This window comes from Adiantum capillus-veneris, chromosome 27 (genome assembly GCF_014529385.1).
Source record: "Adiantum capillus-veneris isolate H3 chromosome 27, ASM1452938v2, whole genome shotgun sequence".
In the NCBI taxonomy this organism is placed as follows: Eukaryota; Viridiplantae; Streptophyta; class Polypodiopsida; order Polypodiales; family Pteridaceae; genus Adiantum; species Adiantum capillus-veneris.
The window spans coordinates 21,122,024-21,145,915 of NC_140957.1; the positions used below are offsets into that span (position 1 = coordinate 21,122,024).

Below are 23,892 nucleotides of genomic sequence, written 5' to 3' on the forward strand. Positions count from 1 at the left end.
GAACGATCGCCAAAAGTTAAACGTAGAGAGGGATAAGGGAGGGCACCTAAATGTGTGAAACCCTATCGAAGAGAACTCTGGCGAGACTGCGTATGGAAGTGGTGAATCATGAAGTTTAAGGATTTGGAGGAAGAGCGTGTGGAGCATGCTTTAGCTTTGTAACTCAAGCCCTCTTACAAGCTTAAGGTAAGAAATCGCTGTTTATTTCTTTTCTCCTGCACAGACCTCAACGAAATGGTTTCTTCAATTCTTTGTCTTGAACACATAAGTTTGAAGGCATGTTTCAATTCAATATGTAAATTATTTTGTCTCGTTTCTTTTTGTCTGCACACACCTCAACGCAGACTTCAGAGGTTTCTTCATTCCTCTTTTTTTAAACACATAAGTAAAGTAACAAGTCTTTTCTTTTGCACATGCCTCAAGACTCAAAAGCCTTCTTCTAAACGTTTTCTTCAATCAAAAGATTGGGATTCACTCTGTGGGTAGAAAGTACACCCTGCAGGTAGAAAAGTGCACCCTGTAAAATTGTGAATTTAAACAGTGTTGAAAGCTTTTACTTTTGAAAATGCTCACTCAATGCTTTGATTTGTGTGGGCCTTTTCATTCAAAGGCATTTTCTTATGTGAGGTGAGATGTTAAAACTAAAGACTAAATTTCAAAAGGTCCTTTTCGTTCATAGTTTAACATTAGTGCTTATGCTTTCATTTCAATTTTGCTTTGCTTTGCTTTGCTGAAAGGTCACTTTCATTCAAAATTTAAAAGCTTTGTTTCCATGGAGTGTTCGAGAAAAGTGTGCCTCAACTTAGCCTTGAGTTGGTTGAAAAGCCAAATCAACCGGTTGAAGAGAGGAGAAGAAAGAGAAAATCCGTTCGAAAAACTTACGAAAAAAGAGTTAAAGTGCAAAAAACATCGGTTATGTTGTGAAATTTCTTGCTTGAATCTGAGAGAGAGAGAGAGAGAGAGAGAGAGAGAGAGAGAGAGAGAGAGAGAGAGAGAGAGAGAGAGAGATTTTAGAAGATTCTACATGTTTTTCTTTTGTGATTAGAGAAAGCTGCATGGTTACCTGCTATCAAGATATTTTTAGTCCGAATGTCGAACGATTCTTCTCAAAGGTATGTTTCTTTGCTACTAGCTAAAAAAGTATTCTACCTTATTGTTAAGCACTTACATTCCATGAATTTATTCTTGTATACTTGTAGATGGCATCAAAGAACCTTAAGGTACCTGCTTCATATAAGTTTAAGTCATTTTTTGGTTCTTCAAATGTTGCTAGTACAGAGCCACATGCCACCCATGTTTTGCATGAGGGTTTGAATGCGATGCATGCAAATGAAGTTGGTAATTTAAATGCGGTGTGTAGAAAAACCACCAAGGGAAAGGGAAAGGATAAAGTAGGTGAAAAACGCACTTGGAAAGATTATGATGCATCTAGAAGCTTTCGTATAGAGTGGCTTGTTGACTTTCCTTGGGCGGAGCAAGTAGAGGGTAAAGGGAAAGTGAGGTGCAAGGTATGTGAGCTTATAGAAAAGAGGCCTCGTATAATGGATTCCAAGCGTGACACTTTAGAGAAGCACGAGGGGAAACGCTATGCAAAAATTGTAATTGAGGGAGAAGAGGTGGATAGTGTATTTTGGGCTACAAAAAACAAACACAAAGAGAATGAGAAAAAATATGATGAACTGCTTAAGACTGAGGCAAATCAAGAAACAATTGAGTGTTACATGCATACACAAACTAGCCAAATGTTTTTGGCTAAAAAACCCCAATTTGCTTGCATTTTTGATCTTCTCAACAAAGGGAGACCCATGAATGATTTTCCTCGAAATCAGTATTTATATGCATTCCTTGGAGTTCCTTCCTTACCGACCAAGCATTGGTCTATCACTTCAGGTTGGGAGATGGCAGAATGCATGGATGATGTGTTTCAAGATAGGGTGAGACGTGATGTGCATGCAAGTTCATTTTTTGCCTTGAGTTTAGATGAAGTCACAGCAAATGACAACACACAATGGATGGCAATGCATGTGTATACTGTGAAGAACTATAGAAGAGAAGTAAATTACCTTTGTTTGTCTAAGATTGATGGTTCTCCTAATGCCGAAAACTTGTTAAGCTTGGTAATCGAGAACTTGAAAGTGTTTGGAGGTATTGGGAGTACCGAATTAGGAGGAAGGTTAATGTGTGTTGGGTGTGATGGTGCAAGTGTTCTTCAAGGAAATCGTGCAGGATTGATTGTTCGTCTTACATTAGAGTATGCTCCTTTTGTTTTGGGAATCCATTGCATGGCACATAGAACAAATTTGGCTGGAAAAATAATATCAAAGGTTGCATTAGTTTCTAAGATAGAAGGTGTCATCCATGATGTCTATAATTACTTCTCTAGGTCTCCCAAGAGACTTAGTGAGTACAAGAAAGAGGCCGAAGGTTTGAGCAAAGGTAGAAAACTTCTAAGGGATGTTGAAACGGGATGGATTTCCTTATATAAGCCCATTCTAAGACTATATGAGGAATATCGCACTTTGGTTTTGAAAATGAAGAAGGATTGTGGAGATAATGTGGATGCTTTAAGAGTCTTTGAAGAGTTGGTAGACATTGAAATTATTCTAGGAATACCATGTGTACTCCCTCTTTTGGAACGCATGCATATGCTTGTGAAGTTGTCTCAAGCTCGAGATGTATATGTACTTGACTTTGTTGAATGCATTGAAAATACTAAGAAGGTTTTGAAAGAAATGTATGATTTACAATTGGGGTTTCAAGGGCCAAAGTTCAAAATGTGGACTAGCCTTGTGTATGGTTCTAAGAGTGATAGTTGGCTTGATTTTAATGAGAAAGATGAGCTAGGTATTGTCCTCAATAATATGTTTATAACTGTGAAGGGTGGATTTGAAGGTCAAGGTGTGAGACATTCTAGAAGGGAAGGGGTGTCCAATAATGTGTTTCTTGAGACTATTGAGAATGTGAAAAGGGAATGCCATGCTGCTGCTATTTTTTTGGTGCAAGAAATTAATGACAGATTCCCATCACATGACTTGGTTGAAGCATTTTCCATCATCTACCCACAATTTTGGTACTCTCTAACATGTGAAGTGGATTTTTTAAGGCATTTGAAGACTTTGCAGGCCACATATTGCACTCAAAGAGAAGTGGGTGGTTGCTTCTATGGTCCTATCTTGGACGTAGAGAAGCTAGATTCCCAATCTTCCTTCTTTACTACAACAATGAAGGCACATGTTGCAAAGACTCCAGTGGAGTATGCAAAAGAGGTAACTGTCACTTTTCTTTGGAAAAAGTTGTCCCAAGCTCCTCAATTGTTGTCTCAAATTTCCGAGTATGCAAAGCTTGCTGACCTTGCCTTAGTGATGATTATTGGTAGTGTCGAAGATGAAAGGACTTTTAGTAGGCTTGATTTCATAAAAAATAAGAAGAGGAATAGATTAGATAAGCATTTGGACATTTGTGTCCGTGCTTTTGAGCAAAAGTTTTATGATATCAATACATTTCCTTTCAATGAATCTTGTAATGTATGGAATGATCGTCCTATGCGTACAAGGTATCACAGCTCATGCATTGAGGAGGAAGAAGAAGATCTTGATGATATTAGTGATATAGACAGTGACGATACATGCTAGAAGCTTCATGCTCATGATTTGATAGTATGTGCTGCCAATGATGCAATTGTGGATTGTAGCTGGTGTATGTGGTTCAAGATGATGCACTGCCATTCTTCCTTGATGGGTTGCTTCATGATTGGCAGGATGCCTTCCCATTATGCCTTGTTATTTTTATATTCATGCATGATCAAATGGGTTGTTTCATGGATTAGCAGGATGCCTTGCCATTATGCCATTGTGTTTCATGGATCAACATGATGCAAAGCCATGGCCCATTGTGCCATTGTGGTTTTGGTATATTTTGATCAACATGATGCGTTTTCTAGTGTTGTTGGTAGATGTGCCATGATGGATGTATTTCAACTTTCTATATTTTTGGATCTATGAAAATGTGCTTGGTTGCAGCTTTTGGTAAAGGCATATATGATATGAGTAAGGAAGGTTTGTAAGTACGCATGTTAATCTTAGTGTATTTTATTTTCTTACTGATGTCTATTTGGGGTTGTGTAGGGAAGGGGAGAGGATAGTTGATTCACTATCCTTAGTGAATCAACTATCCTCTCCTTGGAGGGAGCTTGGTGTAGCCATGGAGGTTCATACCTCATGGTGAAGGGGTTCAACTCCCCTACTCTCTCATTATTCTAAAATAAAATTCAATGGTAAGTTTATATTATTTCCACTTGACAATGTATATAGTCCAAAAATATGACTCTCTCTCTCTCTCTCTCTCTCTCTCTCTCTCACCCACACACACACACACACACACACATACAATAGTTTCATAAACATCAAAGCTGAAGGTGTCACTATAAAAAGTTTATGTTGTTTTCTATCCAAAAAGAACCTCACATTAGAGGGTATCAAGGGTCTTAAGACTATAGTTTGAAGGTTGTTATCCATGCACAAAGCACTTGACATTGGACATCCAAACTTAACTCTTTTTGAAAACAAAAACATAAATGTGAAGCATATTTTAAGATCCATATAGGAAATATTTCATACCTATAACAATTGGATAGTATTGCCTACCTAAGTGCTATATTCGTAGTCAATTTTGAGAGAAAATGACTTTGCACCTATCTCTCTCTCTCTCTCTTTCTCTCTCACCTCTCTCTCTCTCTCTCTCACACACACACACACACACACACACACATGTACACATGCTTGAAGAGAATAGACATTGAAGCTTATGTAAATGATAGCATTTTCTACTCATAGTATTTTCTTCATGTCAACCAAAACCTTCTCAAATTGCTAGAAATACAAATTTTTTATTTGCAATAAGCACAACAATTTTAGCTAGCCTTATTGTCTTGAGTTTGGGTCCTCTCTCATTAAACTTCCTTTACCCACCTACCTATGCCCCCCCTTAAAAAAATTCCTTGCACTCGTGAGAGAGAGAGAGAGAGAGAGAGAGAGAGAGAGAGAGAGAGAGAGAGAGAGAGCATGTCGTAATGTCTTATAAATAATCATACTATTAATGCAATCATACAAGAAAATTGCAAACTATGCCTCCTCTTTTCGATGAAAATTAAGTTTTTTTAATAGTGACAAATTCATACTAAACATTCCTTTCACTCGCCAATTTGACAAGTTTATGTTAGGCACAACATTTACTTGCCAGCAAAGTGAGCAAAATTTCAAGAAGGGTGTCCAAAAAAAATACACTGGCACATAGGGCTACAACAGTGGGGGGTTGGCTTGTACACAGTGGTCTCTTGGTAGCATGTGCAGCTTGTGACCACCCTATGGAGAGTAAGTGTTACTGTCCTTGGGAATGTCCTATGGCACAGTAGGTTTGGCTTCGAGTTCTTTGGCTAATGCAAGCTTTTTCCACAACATGACAATACACTTGGGGGGCAGTCGCTTGGTCCACTCTCACGGGCCCGGCACTACAGTTTGAGCTATTCTCCACCAACAGAATGATAGTGATCGAGGGGGGTCGACCTACACTCCAGCCTGCCACTATAGAGCTTACTCCATAGGAGTGGTGCAATGAGAGAGAGGAGTGTTGGGATCTCATCTACCGCGTGACACTCTGGTTCATCTGGTAGGCCCGTTGCTTTCGCATCTTCGAGACTCGCCCTATACCAACAACAATTACATTTGAGATCTTTGGCTAGAGCTCATCCATACTCTCAGGGGACAGTTCGAGAGACTCCTTGGCAGCTCCGATCACATGCGGGAGTGCAGAGAGGCTTTCCTTCGACTCTGGCGCCCTGGGCCTTTCTTCACCATGGTCCACGGTGGGCTCAAATTGTACTATTGTCCATTTGTGTGGATTTTTCCTCCTCCCATCTCCTGATTTAGCCTCATTGTACATATGTTGTTTTTTCATTGGGAGAGTCTCCCTTTATGATTGTTGCAGACCTCTCTAGTAGAGGTGTTTGTAGCCCTATGTGCAGTTTCATTAACTAATAGAAGGATCTTTTTCTCAAAAAATAAATAAATCAGAATGTAATCTTTTTCTCTCCTTGGCACTATGGACAAGGATTAAAACCTCTCTTTTTGCACACAATCCATGCTTTGCTATAAAGCCAGCACTATATGCATCAATCACCATTCATCCTTGCAAACAATAGAGATTCATGCATCTAATTATGCTTATGCCTTTCCTCTCTCGTAGATAAGCTAAGGGTTCCATTGGCTTCACTTCGTCATATTCAATACCTAAATGACCTGCAACTAATATTGGGCTATCTGTGCCAATAAAAGTATCAAGCCCTTCAAACGTGATTTCTTTGGTTTAAGTATGCAAGCACACTAAAGATTTGTATTGCTTCAATGCATTGTCCATATTTAACAAAATGATTGGCACCTATGAACAATTATATACCACCCAATGGATGTAGCTTTCAACGCATGTTGTAATCGAAAAACTTTTGCAATCTTCAAGAAGGCAAGAAATACATATTGAGGTAATGTTGTTTTACCAATGATTGTCAAAATACCTCCTCTGAGCTGAGAAAATCTATCAACATTCCATTGCAAGTCTAAGGCACATTTTTATATGCTATCCAAAACACATAATTCCACAGGGAGCCCATTACTTAACAAACGAGATAAAAAATATTCACCTTCAATCTCTAGACTAAGAGTTGGAATTTTCCAAGGATCAATATCTGAAACATTTCCTCTTGGCTACTTTTGACAATCCATCTTATGTACTCTTGTACATCTAAGGGAAACTCAATTTTGTAAACTCCAATCCATTGCATCTTTACCCATGGAGTATAGTTCCTTAATATCGTTTGATAAATATCATCAATGATGTTATAGATGGTAGCGATCTCCTTTCACTCTATCATCTTTTTCGAAGTGTTAGCTTCATTAAACTCACCAACTATTTTTCTTGTAATAGTAGGTCTTGCTTTCTTTGTGTCACCCACTCCTCCACATCTATGATAGCTACATCACTTGAGTTCTTGGAGCGGCACTAAGGAGACTTCCTTGGGCTTTTGTTGAAAAAATTAAAACCTTGTTAAAATCCAAACCACACAAGCACCTAGAATGTGACAGGTTTTGGCTTCTTTCCTTGCAACTCTGCTCTCTCAGTAGCTTCAGTAATAGCCAACCATCACTCAAAGATATGTCTGATTGCTTTTGTGCAAAATTACTACCCATTAATGTCTCTGAAATTGTAATGAACTTTTGTAGAAAGAGAAGACAAGCTATCATCAATAAATATTCAACAATCATCATCAAAGAATGAGCTCACATCCCAGTTTTCTCGAGCTAGATATCCCTTTAGCTATCCAAAAGCTTATTTCCGTTCTAGCGATGGCCATTGTAGGCTTATAGGAGCATCAAAAATGGTTTGATCCTTTGATGTTTATAGATAGCTTTTAGGTGGATCAAATCTTAACACAACTCTTCTATCATCACAAGAATCTTTGCACTGGTGATAGAGTCTTGACCATCAATAATTTCAATACTCATACTCTTGAACCTTGTCCTCTTTGAATTCTCATTGTTCTAGTGAAATTGCTTTAGCTTTACCATACTCATCCCTAACAAACATGATAGGTATCAAGTATGCACACGAGCGAGGAATATTTTCCTTCTTTGCAGCCCACTCCAAAGCTAGTTAAATCTTCGCGGCATTTAGAGCATGATATATATAGCATGCTCAAGTGATGGCATCTCACAATAGGAATTTCAAACTCCTTATACTATCCTAATGGAAACAAATCTATGTACTTCTCTAGATCACCAATGAGAGAATCTTTTGCCTTCTCAACATGCTTGCTCAAAATCCTTGAATTTGATAGCAAAGATTTCGTCTTTGTGGATCTTGGTGTACTTGCATCCAAAGTACCAGTTTTTAATGTGACATCCATCAAAGCGTGTTTCTTTGACTTCCTAAAAGATCCGGGGAGTCAACTATGTAAAAATTGCATATAGCACGCGCGAACAAGAGGTATTTAAATAATCCCTTACATGTATGCAGTATGTACCTCTTATTTATGATTTTTTGTAAAAACACAAGACCTTATGTATAAAAATTCACTTTCTCAACTAAAAAACCCTTTATGTAAGTAAATTCTTTCGTAAATGTACCTTATTATCCCTTATTTTGTTTGCACGTGCTATCGTACATATTTCCTAGTGGATGCCCCGGGCTAAAAGAGCTAGTTGATTTTCCACTAGGCTTATCCGGTTTCCACCTTGTATCTTAGATATGGCCATTTGAAAGATTCGCAACGAGCTTTGGGGTTGCTATCTATTTCAAGATTCCATCGTCTAGTAACATTGTATCATTCTTGCTTGCTATCATATGGTCCATTGTATAAGAGTTTGATCCAAGATGAAAGGACTTTCCTCCAACCACTATGATATCTAACCATTTTTTAAAATGTGAGTCTAGCCATGAAATGCAAACACCCTTAAATTGTCCAAGGTCTTCAAAGTACATTTCGAGACATTTACAGCCATAGCAAAAAATAAGCACATAAAAACTTCGGACTTCGCTTTAAGCGAAAATACCCATGCATGCATGGAGTAATCATCAATGAAAGTCACGAAGTAAAGGTAATTGCCGAAGGACGGAGTTTGCATGGGCCCACAAACATCACTATGCAGAAGCTCCAACCTGCATGTGGCCCTAACTGAACCATCCTTTGGAAACTTTGAACACTGCATCTTACCCAAAATACAATCTTCACAAACATGTATGACAAGTGCTTCAAGAGGCAGCAAAGAAGCAACCACATCAGATTTCTCTGCAAATGTAGCAAAGTGGTAAAATTCAGATGGCCAAAACATGCATGCCAAAGTTTTGCATCTGAAGTAGCCTTTGAATCCACAAGTGCATTTGCAAACTTCTACCAACACTTGTTATACAAAGTAGCTTATATAGCCCACGTCATAAAATGCCAGATTCAACAATTTTTATCCCAAAACTGAGATCATGTAGTGTACACCTGTCATCCACAAATTTGACTACAAGATCAAGTCTACCAAATGCAGACACAAACAAAAGGTTCTTCTTGATTCCAAGTACATAAAGTGTATCAATAATATGAAAGAACTGCCATTTAAAGCAATAAACACAATCTTTCCAACTCCCCAAACCGATAAGAGACATTGTTGGCACAAGTAACTGAATTCCCATGAGAAACAGACTCAAGAGAGGTGAACAAATCACGATGTGAGGTAATGTGCTTTCTAACACCACTGTCAAAATACCACACATGTGAATCTGCAACAACTGACATGCATGCATCATGGACGACAGGATTATAGATACATTCTGCACTAAAAGCCCATTCTGCATCAACATCAGCATCACAATCTCCTTTCTATCAGACCTCAACAATAGCTGCATTTATAGTGGAACCACCTTCTTTCTTCTTTGCCTCTTTGACCTTCAACATAGGACACTGCTTGATCAAGTGATCATTAGCTTTACAATAATGGTAACCCATCTTCTTTTTGCTCGTATCATCAAAATTTCCAAATGAATTACTGTCATAAGCAGCATTAGAAACAGATAATTTTCCACTCGTAGAAGAACCACGAGAAGTGACTGCAGTACTATTACCATCTCTTCTTTGAGCAACAATAAAAGCCTGTTCAACTGCACGCTGCTAGTCGTGTTTTTTTTGGAAAGCGACTCTTGCAACAGCAATGTGCACAATTCATCAAACTTGACAACTTCAGGATTTCCTTGGGTCATAAGTCTCCAAATACTAGCAAAAGTCTAGGAAAAATCTGGAGAGGCATCAAGAACAATTTGCACAAGGGAACTGTCTGAAATGATTTTATCTACAGAAATAACTTGCTCATTGATATCCTTGACACCAGCAAGGAAAGTATCCATATCATCTTCCTCATGCATAATCTTCGACTCCAGCTCTTTACGCAACAATGCAAAATTTGCCTCATTGCAACTTGCATAAAGACTAGCTAAAATATCCCAAGCCTCTTTTGCAAATTTTGTTGAACGAATGTGAGGAGTAATGGCGCCCTTCACAGACAATGCAATCAATGCATAATCGTTCGCATCTTTTACATCCCAATGAGCTTGTTCTGTTGTAGACAAAACAACTCTAAAAGGAGCAATCCTCACAACAAGACCTGCAACATCCTCAACCTCGCCTACATCCTCAGAACCAAGACATACATCAATGCCCTGCACAATATTCTAGTCTAGACACCCTTTGACACAAGAACATGTTGTATCATGTAAGCCCACATAAGGTAATTGTCCCCATCCAATTTGTTCTTAGTAGCAAACATCTTGAACACATGTGTTGTCGGCCATGACGAATGCATGCACCTGATGTGAAAACTGCCCAAAAAGAGGAGAAACAAAGCAGGAACAACACGTGCTATATAGCACAAACCGTAGAAGATTGTAAGGGACCTGTTATGCAAAAACGGCACTGATAGAATTTTTGCACAAAAAGACGAAATAGCTTGCTTGTGGCAATGGAGGATGAAATGAGTCCGAATCAGAAATCTGAGCAGAGTAGGCTCTTTAAGTTCTCCCGAAACTTTTTATCGACCTACGAACACTCATCAAAGCTCACAAATCGGAGAAAGTGAGCAATCATGTGCTGAAGTTGTTGACGACTAAGCTCGAGAGCACATAACCTGCTCTGATACAAATTGTTGGAATTAGGGTTCCAAAAAAAAGCATAGCTTAGAGAAGACGAAGGAAGCACAAGGCACACAACAGAGAGTGTATTAGTAAGTGTGCAATGGAAAGATAGATAGCCCTAGAATGATGGACGTATATACAATGCACGGAGAAAAAAACCTCTTGGTGAGAAAAAAAGTGCCCAAACAATCCCAAGTGTGTTCACAAATATCACTACCGCATATATATGGTAACAAAATAGTCATAGATAAATAAGTTTTTCTTTTGAACTATATTCAGCTTAGTTTTCAAATTCAACGTTATTACTTTTGTGATTGCCACATCCAACAACAATAAAGTGTCCAAAGTCTCCTTGTCGGTATGAGCATCTTATATGTACCCAATCATAATGTCTTACACGCTCATAAAAAGCCAATACATGACCTTACCAGCTCTTTGATTCTGGTCCTTAAGCACCTTTATATGTGCAAAGGTTGCTCCTTTGTAACACACGTGCAATCTCATGCTCTCTCCGTCGATGTACTCCCAGAAACCTTTACCCATAAGAAAATTGATCGTTTTGAACTTCCAAGCTCAAAAGTTGTTCTCGTTCAACTTCTCGCTAACAATATTATTAAGTTCATCATTGTTGAACGACATGTTTCCAACACTCCACCTCTTCTTCGAGAAGCTTGCTAATAATTAGCTACCACATGTAATCACAACATGTGTACATACACATGTTCACAATACTAAACAATATCAATGAACACTCTAACCAACACAAAAAAATTTACACCACCTAAATGTAGATCTATAGAAACTCAAACCTTCATATTCTTTAAGCAAATGCACTCTAACTCCAAAACTGAAACGCATTCCAAATAAAAATATGACCGCACAGTTGTAGCAAACAAGAAACACGAAATTCTAACACAAAAAACTCTCATTATTAAATTCCTCTCGATAGCCTTATTTAGGCCATATTTTGTTTGCTCATCTTGTCATATATCTTGGTAAGCTTGACAATTAAAAGGTTCAAATTAGCCAAATTGATCATAACTTAGTGGTCAAGGTGGATGTGTCAATGCATAAAGAAACAGATCCAATACCCAACAGCATCTTTCAGACTTAAATTTTACCTCCCAATAAAAACATGTAATGAGTTCATCACCATGAAACATTAAGACTCGGTATAGAAGTTAAAAGCCCTTTAGTCATTAGCATTTCTTACAGTCAACGGTCCACAAAATTCGGGCTCTTGTGACAGAATTACAAAAATAAATTTATAATGTACATATAAGTACCTGGATAAACTGTCCCTCAGGGATTTTCTAAAGAATTTACATTGAGGTTTGGAGGCTTTTGACAAATATCAGTTTCCCCAGATTCGAAACAGGCAAAGCCTGCAAGTAACTTTTTGGATTATTCTTTTATAATTTGCCCGATGTTGAGGCTGTAGAAATCCTATGCTTTTGAAGAAGCTGGGCAATTTGAAAAGATGGCTTGTTCCATGGCCTTCAAAAGCTGTTACAAGCAAATCCAATCCAAATTTTCTCTCATTCTCTCTCTCTCTCTCTCTCTCTCTCTCTCTCTCTCTCTCACACACACACACACACACAATTTTTTTTTTTTTGTAAATTCTCTCACACACACGCGCGCGCGCACGCACAGTGTACTATGAGATATGAGGCCGTTTCCATTGTCTATTGAGAGAAGGTTTTGGGCCTCTGTCTAGGGTCATGAGTTATGAGGATCAGAGATGTCTTGGATTGTATCTACTTGAGTTCCACAGGCATAGAGACACTTTACTGAGGAGAGCTAGAGAGAGACAGTCCCAAAGACAGATTACAGATTTCATTACACTAGATATTGGACACCGAGAGGAGCAACCATAAGAGCAGCCACCATTGCAGAGCTCTGCCCGCACTCATACTACCACTACTGGCATTCTCATAGATTGAGCATTGGAGCTAGGGAGATCTAGATGACCGCGATTGAGGAGAGGAGCTACAGAGTATCGACGGACATTACAGCAGAGGATTCGAGCCATACTTTCTCGACGTCCAGAGTGCGGATGAGGATGGATCTCTACCATATCTCTCTCCCCCCCCCCCTCTCTCATTGTACTACACAGTGTACTGGGCACCTTTTGTATTAGCTGGCACATCCATAGAGCCCCAGTTTGTAGTAGTTGTATTTTTGTTTCAGTTCTTTTTTTATTCCGGACATGGTATCAGATTCACTATGTTGTAACAGCTTGGTCTCATAGGTCATTTTGGCCTTTTGAAGACGTTAATATATCATTTCATTTCATTTCATTTCATTTCTCTCTCTCTCTCTCTCTCTCTCTCTCTCTCTCTCTCTCTCTCTCTCACACACACACACACACACACACACATAGGTGTCAAGTACCTTAAAACAAAGCTAACGATCATGAATTCAACCCTTGATACCCGAAGTTTATCCTTGAAAATTAAGCTTACTCCTGCACATCCAAGTAAAAGCATTAAGCCATATTTGTTTATGCCCTTTAAAAAATCATAATCACTTCATCTTAGCCTGAAGGAAAGGAGTTTACAGCATTGCAACCACCGTTCGATTTCACCTAGTTCCTTAGGAATTGAAGCCGTAAGGACCTGCAAGAAGATCTCTCTCTCTCTCTCTCTCTCTCTCTCTCTCTCTCTCTCTCTCTCATGCACCATCCTTGGCTCTTACACGGATGACTCATTCGGCAGGATCTTATCCAGATTGATAGCAGGAGGACATGGATAGAGCCTTCACGGGAGTTGGGTACGAAGAGGGCTTTCTATAGAGAGCATCTTCTCCAACTCACGACAAACGGATTTGTCACACGGCCCAGCTACATGGACACACATCTATCTCATGGGTTACAATGTGCCATAGGCCAGATTCGCACATCTTCACACTAGCTTGGGATTGAGACAGGTAGATTCAGAGGCATACTAGCAGACAGTAGGATATGTCAGTTATGCCATGCAGAGCCAGAGACAAACATATGTCACTGCACAGTCTACTATGATACGGGGACGCTTTCATTGTTTATTCAGAGATGGTTTTGACTCGTTAGATAGAGTCATGAGATATCAGGATCAGAGATGTCTCGGATTATTTCTACTTGAGATATAGAGACATAGAGACTCTGTATTGAGAGGGCATAGACAGAGACAGCCCCATAGACGCATCTCAGATTTCTTCAGTCTGAGTACCACAGAGGCAGAGGGGACACCACCATCACAGAGCTCGGTTCCCACCCATACACACACCAGCAGTACTCTCATTGACCGAGCTATAGAGTTGGGGAGATCGAGACGACCGCGATTGAGGAGGGGAGCCACGCAGCACCGGCGGAGATTGCGGCAAAGGATTCTAGCACGGCACCCAGAGTGTCGATCAGGATAGGGTTCATGCTACTGCTATATTGTATCATGGTGACACTTATCCCCACTTTGTACCTTTGTGGCATGATACCATTGCTCAGCCTACCAGCCACCCATAGGAGTCGGTAGCACTCCTATCTCAGTGTTTAGTTTGTGGTTTTCTTTGTTTGTACCCAGACTTGGTACTAGACTCATCATTGTAATCAGTTGGTCTCATAGGTCATTTTGGCCTTTTGTAGATGTTAATATATCATTTCATTTCATTTCTCTCTCTCTCTCTCTCTCTCTCTCTCTCTCTCTCTCTCTCTCACACACACACACACACACACACACACACACAACACACACACACACACACACACCGGTTTGGTCTCGTAGGTCATTTTAGCCTTTTGAAGACGTTTAATATAACATTTCATTTCACATTTCACACTGGAAGCTGGGAAGGAATTCCTGAAGAAGAGACCAACACTCCAGCAAACTCGGATATTTTTGGGTGATGACCTCACTCTTAACACATGTAGCACATGCAAGAGTTGATGTTGCAGATCAAGGCGACGCGGTAGAAAGGGAAACTTGCTTTCTGCAGGGGAGGGCAAGTAGTGGTGTTGGAAAAACGCACATGACGGTGTGAGACCTATGGGACCAACCTTAAATTGGCAGCATGGAATTGTAACGGATCAATGAAGCTAGATATAGGCACATTTGAGGATAGCTTTGAGGAAAGAAACATTATTTTTTGCTCGGAAATGCAACACACTCTTGGCGGCACATTACCTAAAGTGACTCGCAAGACGAAGAGCACATTGGATATGGGAAAAATTTGACAAATTTGGGGATTGCACATGGACTGGCCATTTGAATGGCCTCCAAAGACTTCCAGCGTCAAGTGGGTTCACTTGTTTTCCTCATAGACATGGGGCCAGCACAGTGGATTATGTTTTGGCTCAGCCCAGTTTTATACTCTCAATTCAGGACTTTAAAGTCGAGCTTAGGCCTATTGGGGTAGCAGTAGATCATGCTCTCCTCACGTTTACCGTCTCATTCCAATTCAGCACAGCTCGACTGGCACAAACACCTACGCACACCCGATACACTTTTACTTCAAAGACTGATTCTGTCTACATAGATGGTATTTACAGATGCTTATGCACAAAGGATCCGGGGAGACCTTTAGGGGAGCTCACTTATATATTGACAGACACACTACAAGATGCAGCAACATAAGCATACCCACACATTGAGCTTGCGCAGCCATGATGTTCTGGGAGCACACCCCAAAATAGCTGGTATGATGAGGAGTGCAGAGAGCCAGAGCCCGACTTCAAAGGGAGGTACTTCTAGGAGTCATTACTCACAAGCAGTCGCGGATTGCTTCTCGGCATTTGGTACGACGGAAGAAGAGGGAGTTTCTAGCTCGGCTAGAGCAGAAATTATATCATTTGATTTTGAGCCAAGATTCAAGCGAGGCATGGCAACTCGTCCATGAGCAATCCCCCCCACCGATCATCACTTCTACGGAGGTATGGGGTCAGTATGCATCATCTCTCTAGATAGTCTCGGGGGAGCCACCTCGTCCACATCCGCCAGAGCCATGCCCCCACACATGTTCTTTCTTTACCGCCGAGATGGTAAAGAAAGCCATTGACACGATGAAGATTAGGAGAGCATATGATCACGATGGCCTGGTTGCAGAGCATTTTATACATGCTAGAGATTTGCTTGCAAAGCTTCTAACAGTGATGTTCAACCATCCCATGTGCGAGGGCCTACCTGATACTTGGAGTTTGTCCACGATCGTACCTACCTTCAAGTGAAAGGACCCTATGGAGACTGGGAACTACCGCACTATCATGATTGGTGGAACGTTTGTATACATCCATCCTTGAGCAGCAATTGAGTAGATGGGCAGAGAGAGGGGGTGTACATGCAGTTGGACAAGCGGGTTTCACAAGAGGTTTCTCTACTCCTGATCATATTCTGACACTTAGAACCATTATTGAGGAGGGGAGATCACGTGGGAGATGGCTCTATTGTCGCTTTGTGGACTTCTGTAAAGCCTTCGATACAATGCTTAGAGGTAGATTGATGCGTAGACTGCAGGAGATGAGGGTACCCAAAGAGTTGATATGGGGAATCATGGCTCTATACAAGTCAGCAGTGGGGCATGCACGCACTCCAAAGAGGGATTTGGTTCACTCCTCTATTGGGGTGAAACAGGGTTGCCCGCAATCTCCTACACTATTTGGCATGTATGTGAATGAGGTTGTTGACTACATTGAGAGGGATGGTGATAGAGGAGCACAGTTGGCAGGGACATGGATCCCACTATTGGTATATGCTGATGATATTGTGTTGATATCCGACTCCCCTGAAGGGATGTAGCGTCATTTAGATGCTTTGTCCACATTTGCCCACGATAGTGGATTGTCTATTAACCTAGCGAAATCCAAGGTTATGGTGTTCAACACCACACCACAGAGGGTCAGGAGTTCAGCACCCACTTTTACATATGGCCAGGAGATAGTGGAGTATACAAATGCATACACCTATCTTGGGGTAGTCTTCAGTGGACCAGCGTTTTCATTGAGGAGAGCAGCAGAGATTAGATTGACGAGAGCTTATGCAGCCTTGGGAGGATTGGAGAATTAAGTGTTCGCAGGTTCAGTTTCATGAACCTTGAACAAAGTTGTGGCTTTTTGACACTCTAGTGGCCTCAACTATGCTCTATGGGGTTCAGATTTGGGGGCCCTCAGTGGACCACTGGGGCAAATCTGCTAGCACTGATGGATGCAGATGTATGGAGAGGCCTCTAGTCTCTATGATCTCTCGGACTAAGGCCTCAGTGCCACATGAGATTATTCAAGCTGAGCTAGCTGCCCCCCCTCTCGAAGTTGAGGCCCTTACAAGATCAATTTCCTTCATGCATTTTTTATGGGACCTCGCTAGAGACAGACATGCTAGGCTAGCCCTTGAGTCATCGCGACAGCTAGCGCTACAAGGCGACACATCATGTTGGTATGGGTAGATGACATCATGGTTTCAGCCACATGGCTTCAGCATGGATAGACTGCCTCCATTCAAGTACTCCTTGGATGCACCGTCCCTTTCTCTCACACGGACAGAGATCACTAGACTTATACGTCAGGATTTGATTCAACTAGATACCAGAAGCACATGGATACAGCCGGTACAAGAGTTGGCCACGAAGATGGCTTTCTATAGAAAGCATCTTCTCCAACCAACAGAGGATGGATATATAATCAGGCCAACCTATAGGGACACTCATTTATCCTATGGGATACGTCAGATGCGCACATCATCGCATCAATTAGAGATTGAGACTGGCAGATTTCGGAGAGTACAAGCAGAAGCCACGATAGCCAGAGACAAAGTTACATCACATTTGTCATTGTCCGGTATACTATGAGATACAAGGCCGTTTTCACTGTCTATTCAGAAAGAGCTTTGGACCATTGGTTAGAGTCGTGAGATATCAGGATCAGAGATACCTTGGATTGTTTTTGCTAGAGCTGCACAGACACGAGGAGAGTCTCTTGAGGAGATGAGGCAATGGGAGATATTCACACAGGGAGATCACTGACTTCTTTAGAGCAAGGACTCAGCAGCCAGATGAGCATACTGCACAGCAGACTTCAGAGCCCACTTCTACCAGAGGTATATTAGTGAACAGAGCAACTGAGCTCTAAAGAGCTAGACGCCCACGTCTACGGGGGCGAACACGACATCCACGCAAGCTCCATCAAAGAATCAGCACTATTCTAGCACGACATGGGAGATGCCCAATATGACTATTTACAGACGTGGCCATTGACGAAGCTCTTCAGCGACCGAAGCAATACTTTCTCGAACAACGCCCGATGTCGGGCATCCTCGTGCATGGATGATGATGATGATGATTTCAGTCTGACGCTTTTAATATTTTAGTTTAGTCTTTCACTTTATTTTATTTTAGTTTTGTAACCAGGCATGGATTAGATCCACAAGGATTGTATCAGTTTGGTCTCATAGGTCATTTTGGCCTTTTTAAGCCGTTCAATACAACATTTCATTTCTTTTCTCTCTCTCTCTCTCTCTCTCTCTCTCTCTCTCTCTCTCTCTCTCTCTCTCTCTCTCTCTCTCTCAACACACACAACCACCATGGAGGCTCCCCCCCTTTAAGCCTCGTTGTGTCTCTTTGAGTGCCTCTAGCTATTTCGAAAGTCTTCCTCTCGCTCCATGGCCTCCATGACAAGCAAAGTGGCTTTCCTATGGAAAGCAAAATGAACACATTTGCAACCACCAACAAGCACCTCTCCGCATTCGAGACGGAGATGAAAGAAAGGAGGAAGGAGAAAGGGACCATGCTCAAAGAGTGGATGAAGAAAGATAGAGAGGGACACAATAAAGAGAGAGATCAAAGAGTGGATGAAGAAAGATAGAGAGAAATGGAATAAGGAGAGAGACACAATAAAGGGAGAGATCCACGTACTCAAGGCGGAGATCACCTCCCTTTGAAACCGCACGTCATGTGAAGAAGGGGAGATTATAGAGGCGAACAAAAAAAACCATCAAAGAAGAGCTTACAAAAGCAATCACGGAGAGCATTGAGGGCAATATGGAAGCATGATCACTAATCTCACCCCAAGTGCCAATAGGCAATCTTGCAAGAAATCATCCACATGAAATAGCATATCCAGCTATTGATTGCAATTCTCTAATTGCATGACCAAAACTATAGCTGAAAGATTGGAGAGATGCTGTGATCTCGCTATACCTTTGACTGATGTGGATGGTGAGCTTGACATCATGTCCTCAAGATGATCCTCCTCCCAAGGGATATAGTGTACTCAAAAAAGCAAAGAGGTGCCCCAATAGCTTCTACAGAAGGCTTGTCCGTGTACTATGAGCTTTGCAAGCAATGCCTTGCTCTGCATCTCTGGATCAATAATCCTCCACTCTAGGCAAGATAATTGTCCCAATGAACTCGTGGCCATGCATCGTTAGACCCACTTGAACCACTCAAGTTGTGCACTAAGCATCACATACGTGTCATGACTTTAGGGCGAAGAGTCATGCAACATGTAGTAACCAAGCCGTTGTAATTCATCACAAGGGCTCTGCTAGCCAAAGACAAATGCAACGAAGACCAATGGCAAAGCTTCCTCCCGATAGACTATAAAACGCTCAAATTGCTGCTTGTAAGACACATCAATGCCAACACGAAAACACAAGTATCACACCCCATTGACAGTCCCCATCAACTCCTACAAGAAACAACAGACTTGGGTCATGCACCACTGGCCAAGCAAAAGGTAGCTAGAGCATCTTGTAAACTATCCAAAGTGTGTGTCATAACGTGCAAGGAACAAGTGTCCTTTGCATACTCTTGATCCAACAAATTTGGTGAGCCACCCAATGGCATAGGAAGACCCCGCAAATGAGGAGTCCTACCTCGTAGAAAGAACGACATGGCCTCAACGAAAAACAAAGACAAGAAAGGTGCCAAGGAAAACCCTTGTCGAACAGAGCAAGACAAATGAAAACTCAACCCAATGTGGCCTCTAATTGTGAGAGTATTGGAAACTTCAAAGATCTTATCCTTAGTGCTCAGAATCACTGGGCCCTTTCTGACACCCTTGACAATCTCAAACAACTCCTTACCGTGGATGTATGAGTTGTGTTGTTGTAAGCAAGTTCCACCAAGGGAGAAAACTTTTCCCACTCAATCTTTTGATCAGAGATATATGACATTGGCAAGTCTAAAAGACCTGAGTTAGCTATCTCCGATTGCCCATCTGTCTGTGGATGAAATAAGGACGAAAATTTAAACCGTGTGCCTATATTATCCCATTATGCTCTCCAAAACAAACTGGTAAATCGGGGATCACTATCTGACACAATGGATTCAGGCATATCATGTAATCTAAAAATCTGTGAGACAAACAGCTTGTCCAAATGATCATCTTTCACTATCTTCTTTAATAGAATGAAGTGCGCCTGTTTGTTGAATTGGTCAATGATTCTCAAAATGCCATCATGCCTACTCTTAGTCTTTGGAAAATCAAAGAGGAGTCCATTGTCGGTTAGGAATAGATAAAGGCTATAGTAGACCTGCTGCCTTGTGTTTGTCAAACTTGACCTTCTGACACACCAAACAAGTGCGTACAAACTCATCCACATCCTTAGGCACTAAGCATAAATAATTTTCCACACCTTTCAAGGTACTCTCGATGCCTATATGCCCAACAAATGGTAGATTATGGCACTCTTCGAAGACCTTGTTCCTCAACCCCTGTGTATAACACAGCATGGTCTTTCACATTAAATAACCTTCCTTTAGAGCATTGCCTGCAATTGTCGCCCCAGTCTGTAACCGATCAAAGATGTTTGCCAAATTTGGATCTGTAGCGTTCTGATCCATCATATCTTCAAAATTCTCATGACGTATCCCCGAGATGGTCGATACATGTGGCATTCGAGATAGCATGTGTGCCATTGAGTTCTTCTTTCTCGTAACATGAACAATTTGGAAGTGGAGATGCGGCAAAATGTTTAGCCATCTCATTTGCTTATCCAAAAGCTGTTTCTAGGACAAGAAGTATTGAGACTCTCATGATCTATAAACACTGTAAAATCTGCTTCCAGCAGGAAATGTCTCCAATGAGTTAGAGCATGTATTACACTTAACAACTCCTCTCATAGATCTATGCAACCTGCTCCGGTCTAGAAAACATTCTACTCTCATAGGCTACAATGTGGTCTTCCTACATTAAGGCCACCCCTAGACTGCGTCCACACGCATCACAGTAAACCTCAAATTGTTTATACAAATCTGGTAAAATCAATACAAGACTAGTTGTCAACTTTTTCTTAAGAGTCTTGAACGCCGCAATTTTTTAAGGTCCCTAAGCAAAGGAAACCCCTTTTTGAGTCGATATGCCCAATGGAGAAGCAATCTCTGCAAACTTTCTCGTGAACTGCATGTAGTTTGAGCATAAGCCCAAAAACCTTCGAATTTCATGTACATTCTTCAAATCTAGCCAATCCTTGATCGTTTCTTTCTCGGTCGGGGGTCCATCTTACCACGCTTTGCCGGGATGATGTGTCCCAAAAAGTCTATTTTCGGTAAGAAAAACTTGCTCTTTTTCCTGTTGACCACCAATCTATCCTGCTGTGGTGCCTGAAAAACCAATAAGAAAAGGTGTCTATGTTTCACTTTACTCTTAAAGAACACGATGATGTCGTCAGAAAAGGTGCCCACAAATGACCTGTATTCTCTCAAAATCATGTCCATCATCCTCTTGAACGTTCCAGGAGCATTTGTGAGACCAAAAGACATCACCAAACCAATCCAAAAGATGTCCTCAAGGCAATCTTGCATACATCTCCAAGAGCGATCCTGATCTGATGATATTCACTTGTCAAACATAGAATCTTATAGCCTGTCAAGTATATCATCGATCCTGGGTGTTGGAAACCTATTCTTGATGGTAATTTTGTTGAGAGCCTTGTAGTCGATGCACATTCTCCAAGATCCAACTTTCTTTAACAATAGAAGCATTGGTGAACAATAAGAGGATGTGTTGGGCTAGACTAGACCCTTTTCAAGAAATTCTTTCACTTGGTTCATAGTTTTCTCATGCTAGACTCTGATCACTCTGTAAGGTGGCCGGTTCAGTGGCGTGCTACTAGGAATCGAACCAATCGTATGATCTTCAGGTCGCTCAGGAGGTAGCTCTCTAGGCAAATCCTCCAAGAAACAGTCGGTTTGAGCTTGCAAAAATTCTTGTCGTTCTTTCTCTAAGTCATACATATTTGACATCTTATTTCATTGAGGTCATTTAAATAGATAGGGTAAACAAAGAGACTGGATTTTATTAATTTTGAAATGGCTGAGCCAATACAAGTGGAGCACGCTCATCCTTTTATTTTACATCAAGTACTTTCTTGCCCGATAGTTTGTCACAACGCCTTTCTTGTGGTACCAAGGGATCCCCAAGAATCCTATTGACTATGAAGGATATGCAGAAGCTTAATCCAAATGGCTATCAAAATGGTGGACATAGGGGAAGGTTGTGAGCCTAGAATATGGGCACATCCAGCCTTCCACATGGTCCAAAGCGTGACGCTACATATTGTTTGAAATTGTGTCCCGCTCACAGAAATCCAACTCGTGAACTGCATCAGCGATCTGTAGAACGAACGACCTATATCCTAAGGAAGTAGGCATGAAGATCGGATATGTCGACAAGCCCTAAAAAAAAGGTGTGTGACCTCGGCAATTGCAAAAGCCATGCAACTGCCCCCCCACATCACGAACCCATCATGCATGCCCACTCTAATAAACAAGCAACAAACTGCCATCCAAATGGCTGCACAAACGGACAAACCCGAAAACACTGCCTCAAAGACTCGGGTTCTGAAGTACTGACAGGTGGCCGCTTTCAAAGGCAAACTTGTATTCTCAAGGGCGGCCACACATGGGCGGATTGGAGGGTCAAATTTGGAAAGATGAACCGGGAGCGATAGAAAGGAGACTCGAGAGTGACCAGAAAAAAGGGATTCGTTGCAAGCGATCCAACTCCTGAACGTTAAGTCCGGTGGCGGACGCTCTAGAACCAACAATCGAGTCCAAACGACCATAGGAGAGCGACTGTAGAGAGACTTGGCACAACGATCACCTAAAAGCTGAACCTAAAAGATGCCAAGGCCCAGCATGATAAGCTCAAAGATCTTGCCCTCAAAGCCATCGAGTGCAGACTGAAGCCACTCTCAAATTGTGCCGCGTGAAGGGGAGATGCCCACCATGCGCCCAACCAGCATCCCAGTTACTAGACTAGACTGACTAGAGCTTTTTGCGGCCTTGGGAGGCTTGGAGAGGATGTCTTCGCAGGTTTCCGTTCCAGAAACTTCGGACAAAGTTATGGCTCTTTGATACTTTAGTAGTCTCAGCTATATTGTATGGGGTGCAGATCTGGGGACCTTCTATAGGCCAAGATGGTTGGAGACGTATGGAGAGGACCTTGGTATCTATGATCTCTTGACTGATCAGAGCCAAGGCCTCCGCACTTCACGCTATCATTCAAGCAGAGCTAGATGCCCCTCCTATGGAGATTGAGGCGCTTACCAGATTAATCTCCTTTGTGCACAGCTTGTGGGATACTACTAGAGACAGATATGCTAGATTGGCCCTTGAGTCTTCCAGACAATTAGCTCTTCAGGGGGACTCTTCATGTTGGTATGCACAGATGACATCATGGTTTCAGACGCATGGCTTCACCATGGACATGCTGCCCCCTTCCAGTACTCTCTTCAGGCACCCTCGATGTTTCTTACATGGGTGGAGATTACTAGACTCATTCGTCAGACTTGATCCAGCTGGATACCAGGAGGACATGGATAGAGCCGCCATAGGAGACGGGTTTCTATAGAGCCTCCCCAGTAAAGTGTCTCTATATCTGTGTAACTCAAGTACATATAGCCCAAGACATCTCTGATCCTCGTAACTCATGACCCTAGAGAAAGGACCGAAACCCTCTCTGAATAAGCAGTGGAAACGGCCCCGTATCTCATAGTACACTGAGCAATGACATATGTAATGTAGCTGTGTCTCTGGCTCTAGCTGGCATAAGCAGCATATCCTGCTGTCCGAGCGGCATATCCTGCTGTCTGCTGGTATCCCTTTGAATCTACTTGTCTTAATCTCCAGTTGATGTGAGGATGTGCGTATCTGACCATTGGCACACCCCAAACCATGAGACATCTGTGTGTCCATGTAGCAGGGTCGAAT

At 41.6% G+C, this 23,892-nt stretch overlaps 2 protein-coding genes across 3 annotated transcripts in view; one reads left to right on the top strand and one right to left on the bottom strand.

Moving 5' to 3' along the window:
- Positions 1-1,055: 1,055 nt before the first annotated feature.
- On the top strand, positions 1,056-3,632 carry LOC147421609 (uncharacterized). Its single transcript, XM_086502951.1, has 2 exons — positions 1,056-1,112; positions 1,200-3,632. The coding sequence occupies exons 1-2, from the start codon at positions 1,056-1,058 to the stop codon at positions 3,630-3,632; spliced, it is 2,490 nt and encodes an 829-aa protein (XP_086359077.1).
- Positions 3,633-11,896: 8,264 nt separating this feature from the next.
- LOC147421610 (intermediate cleaving peptidase 55, mitochondrial-like) overlaps positions 11,897-23,892 on the bottom strand; it is a 199,971-nt gene continuing 187,975 nt past the window's right edge. Inside the window, exons 14-16 of one of the 2 annotated variants that reach the window (XM_086502601.1) lie at positions 13,280-13,337; positions 13,114-13,186; positions 11,897-12,225 (exon numbers count right to left, since the gene is read on the bottom strand). In XM_086502601.1, coding sequence (XP_086358727.1) covers positions 13,185-13,186; positions 13,280-13,337 — 60 coding nt within the window. In that variant the 3' untranslated portion in view covers positions 11,897-12,225; positions 13,114-13,184. Of the gene's footprint in view, positions 12,226-13,113; positions 13,187-13,279; positions 13,338-23,892 lie in introns of those variants that run through there. The other variant, XM_086502602.1, reaches the window with a different exon arrangement.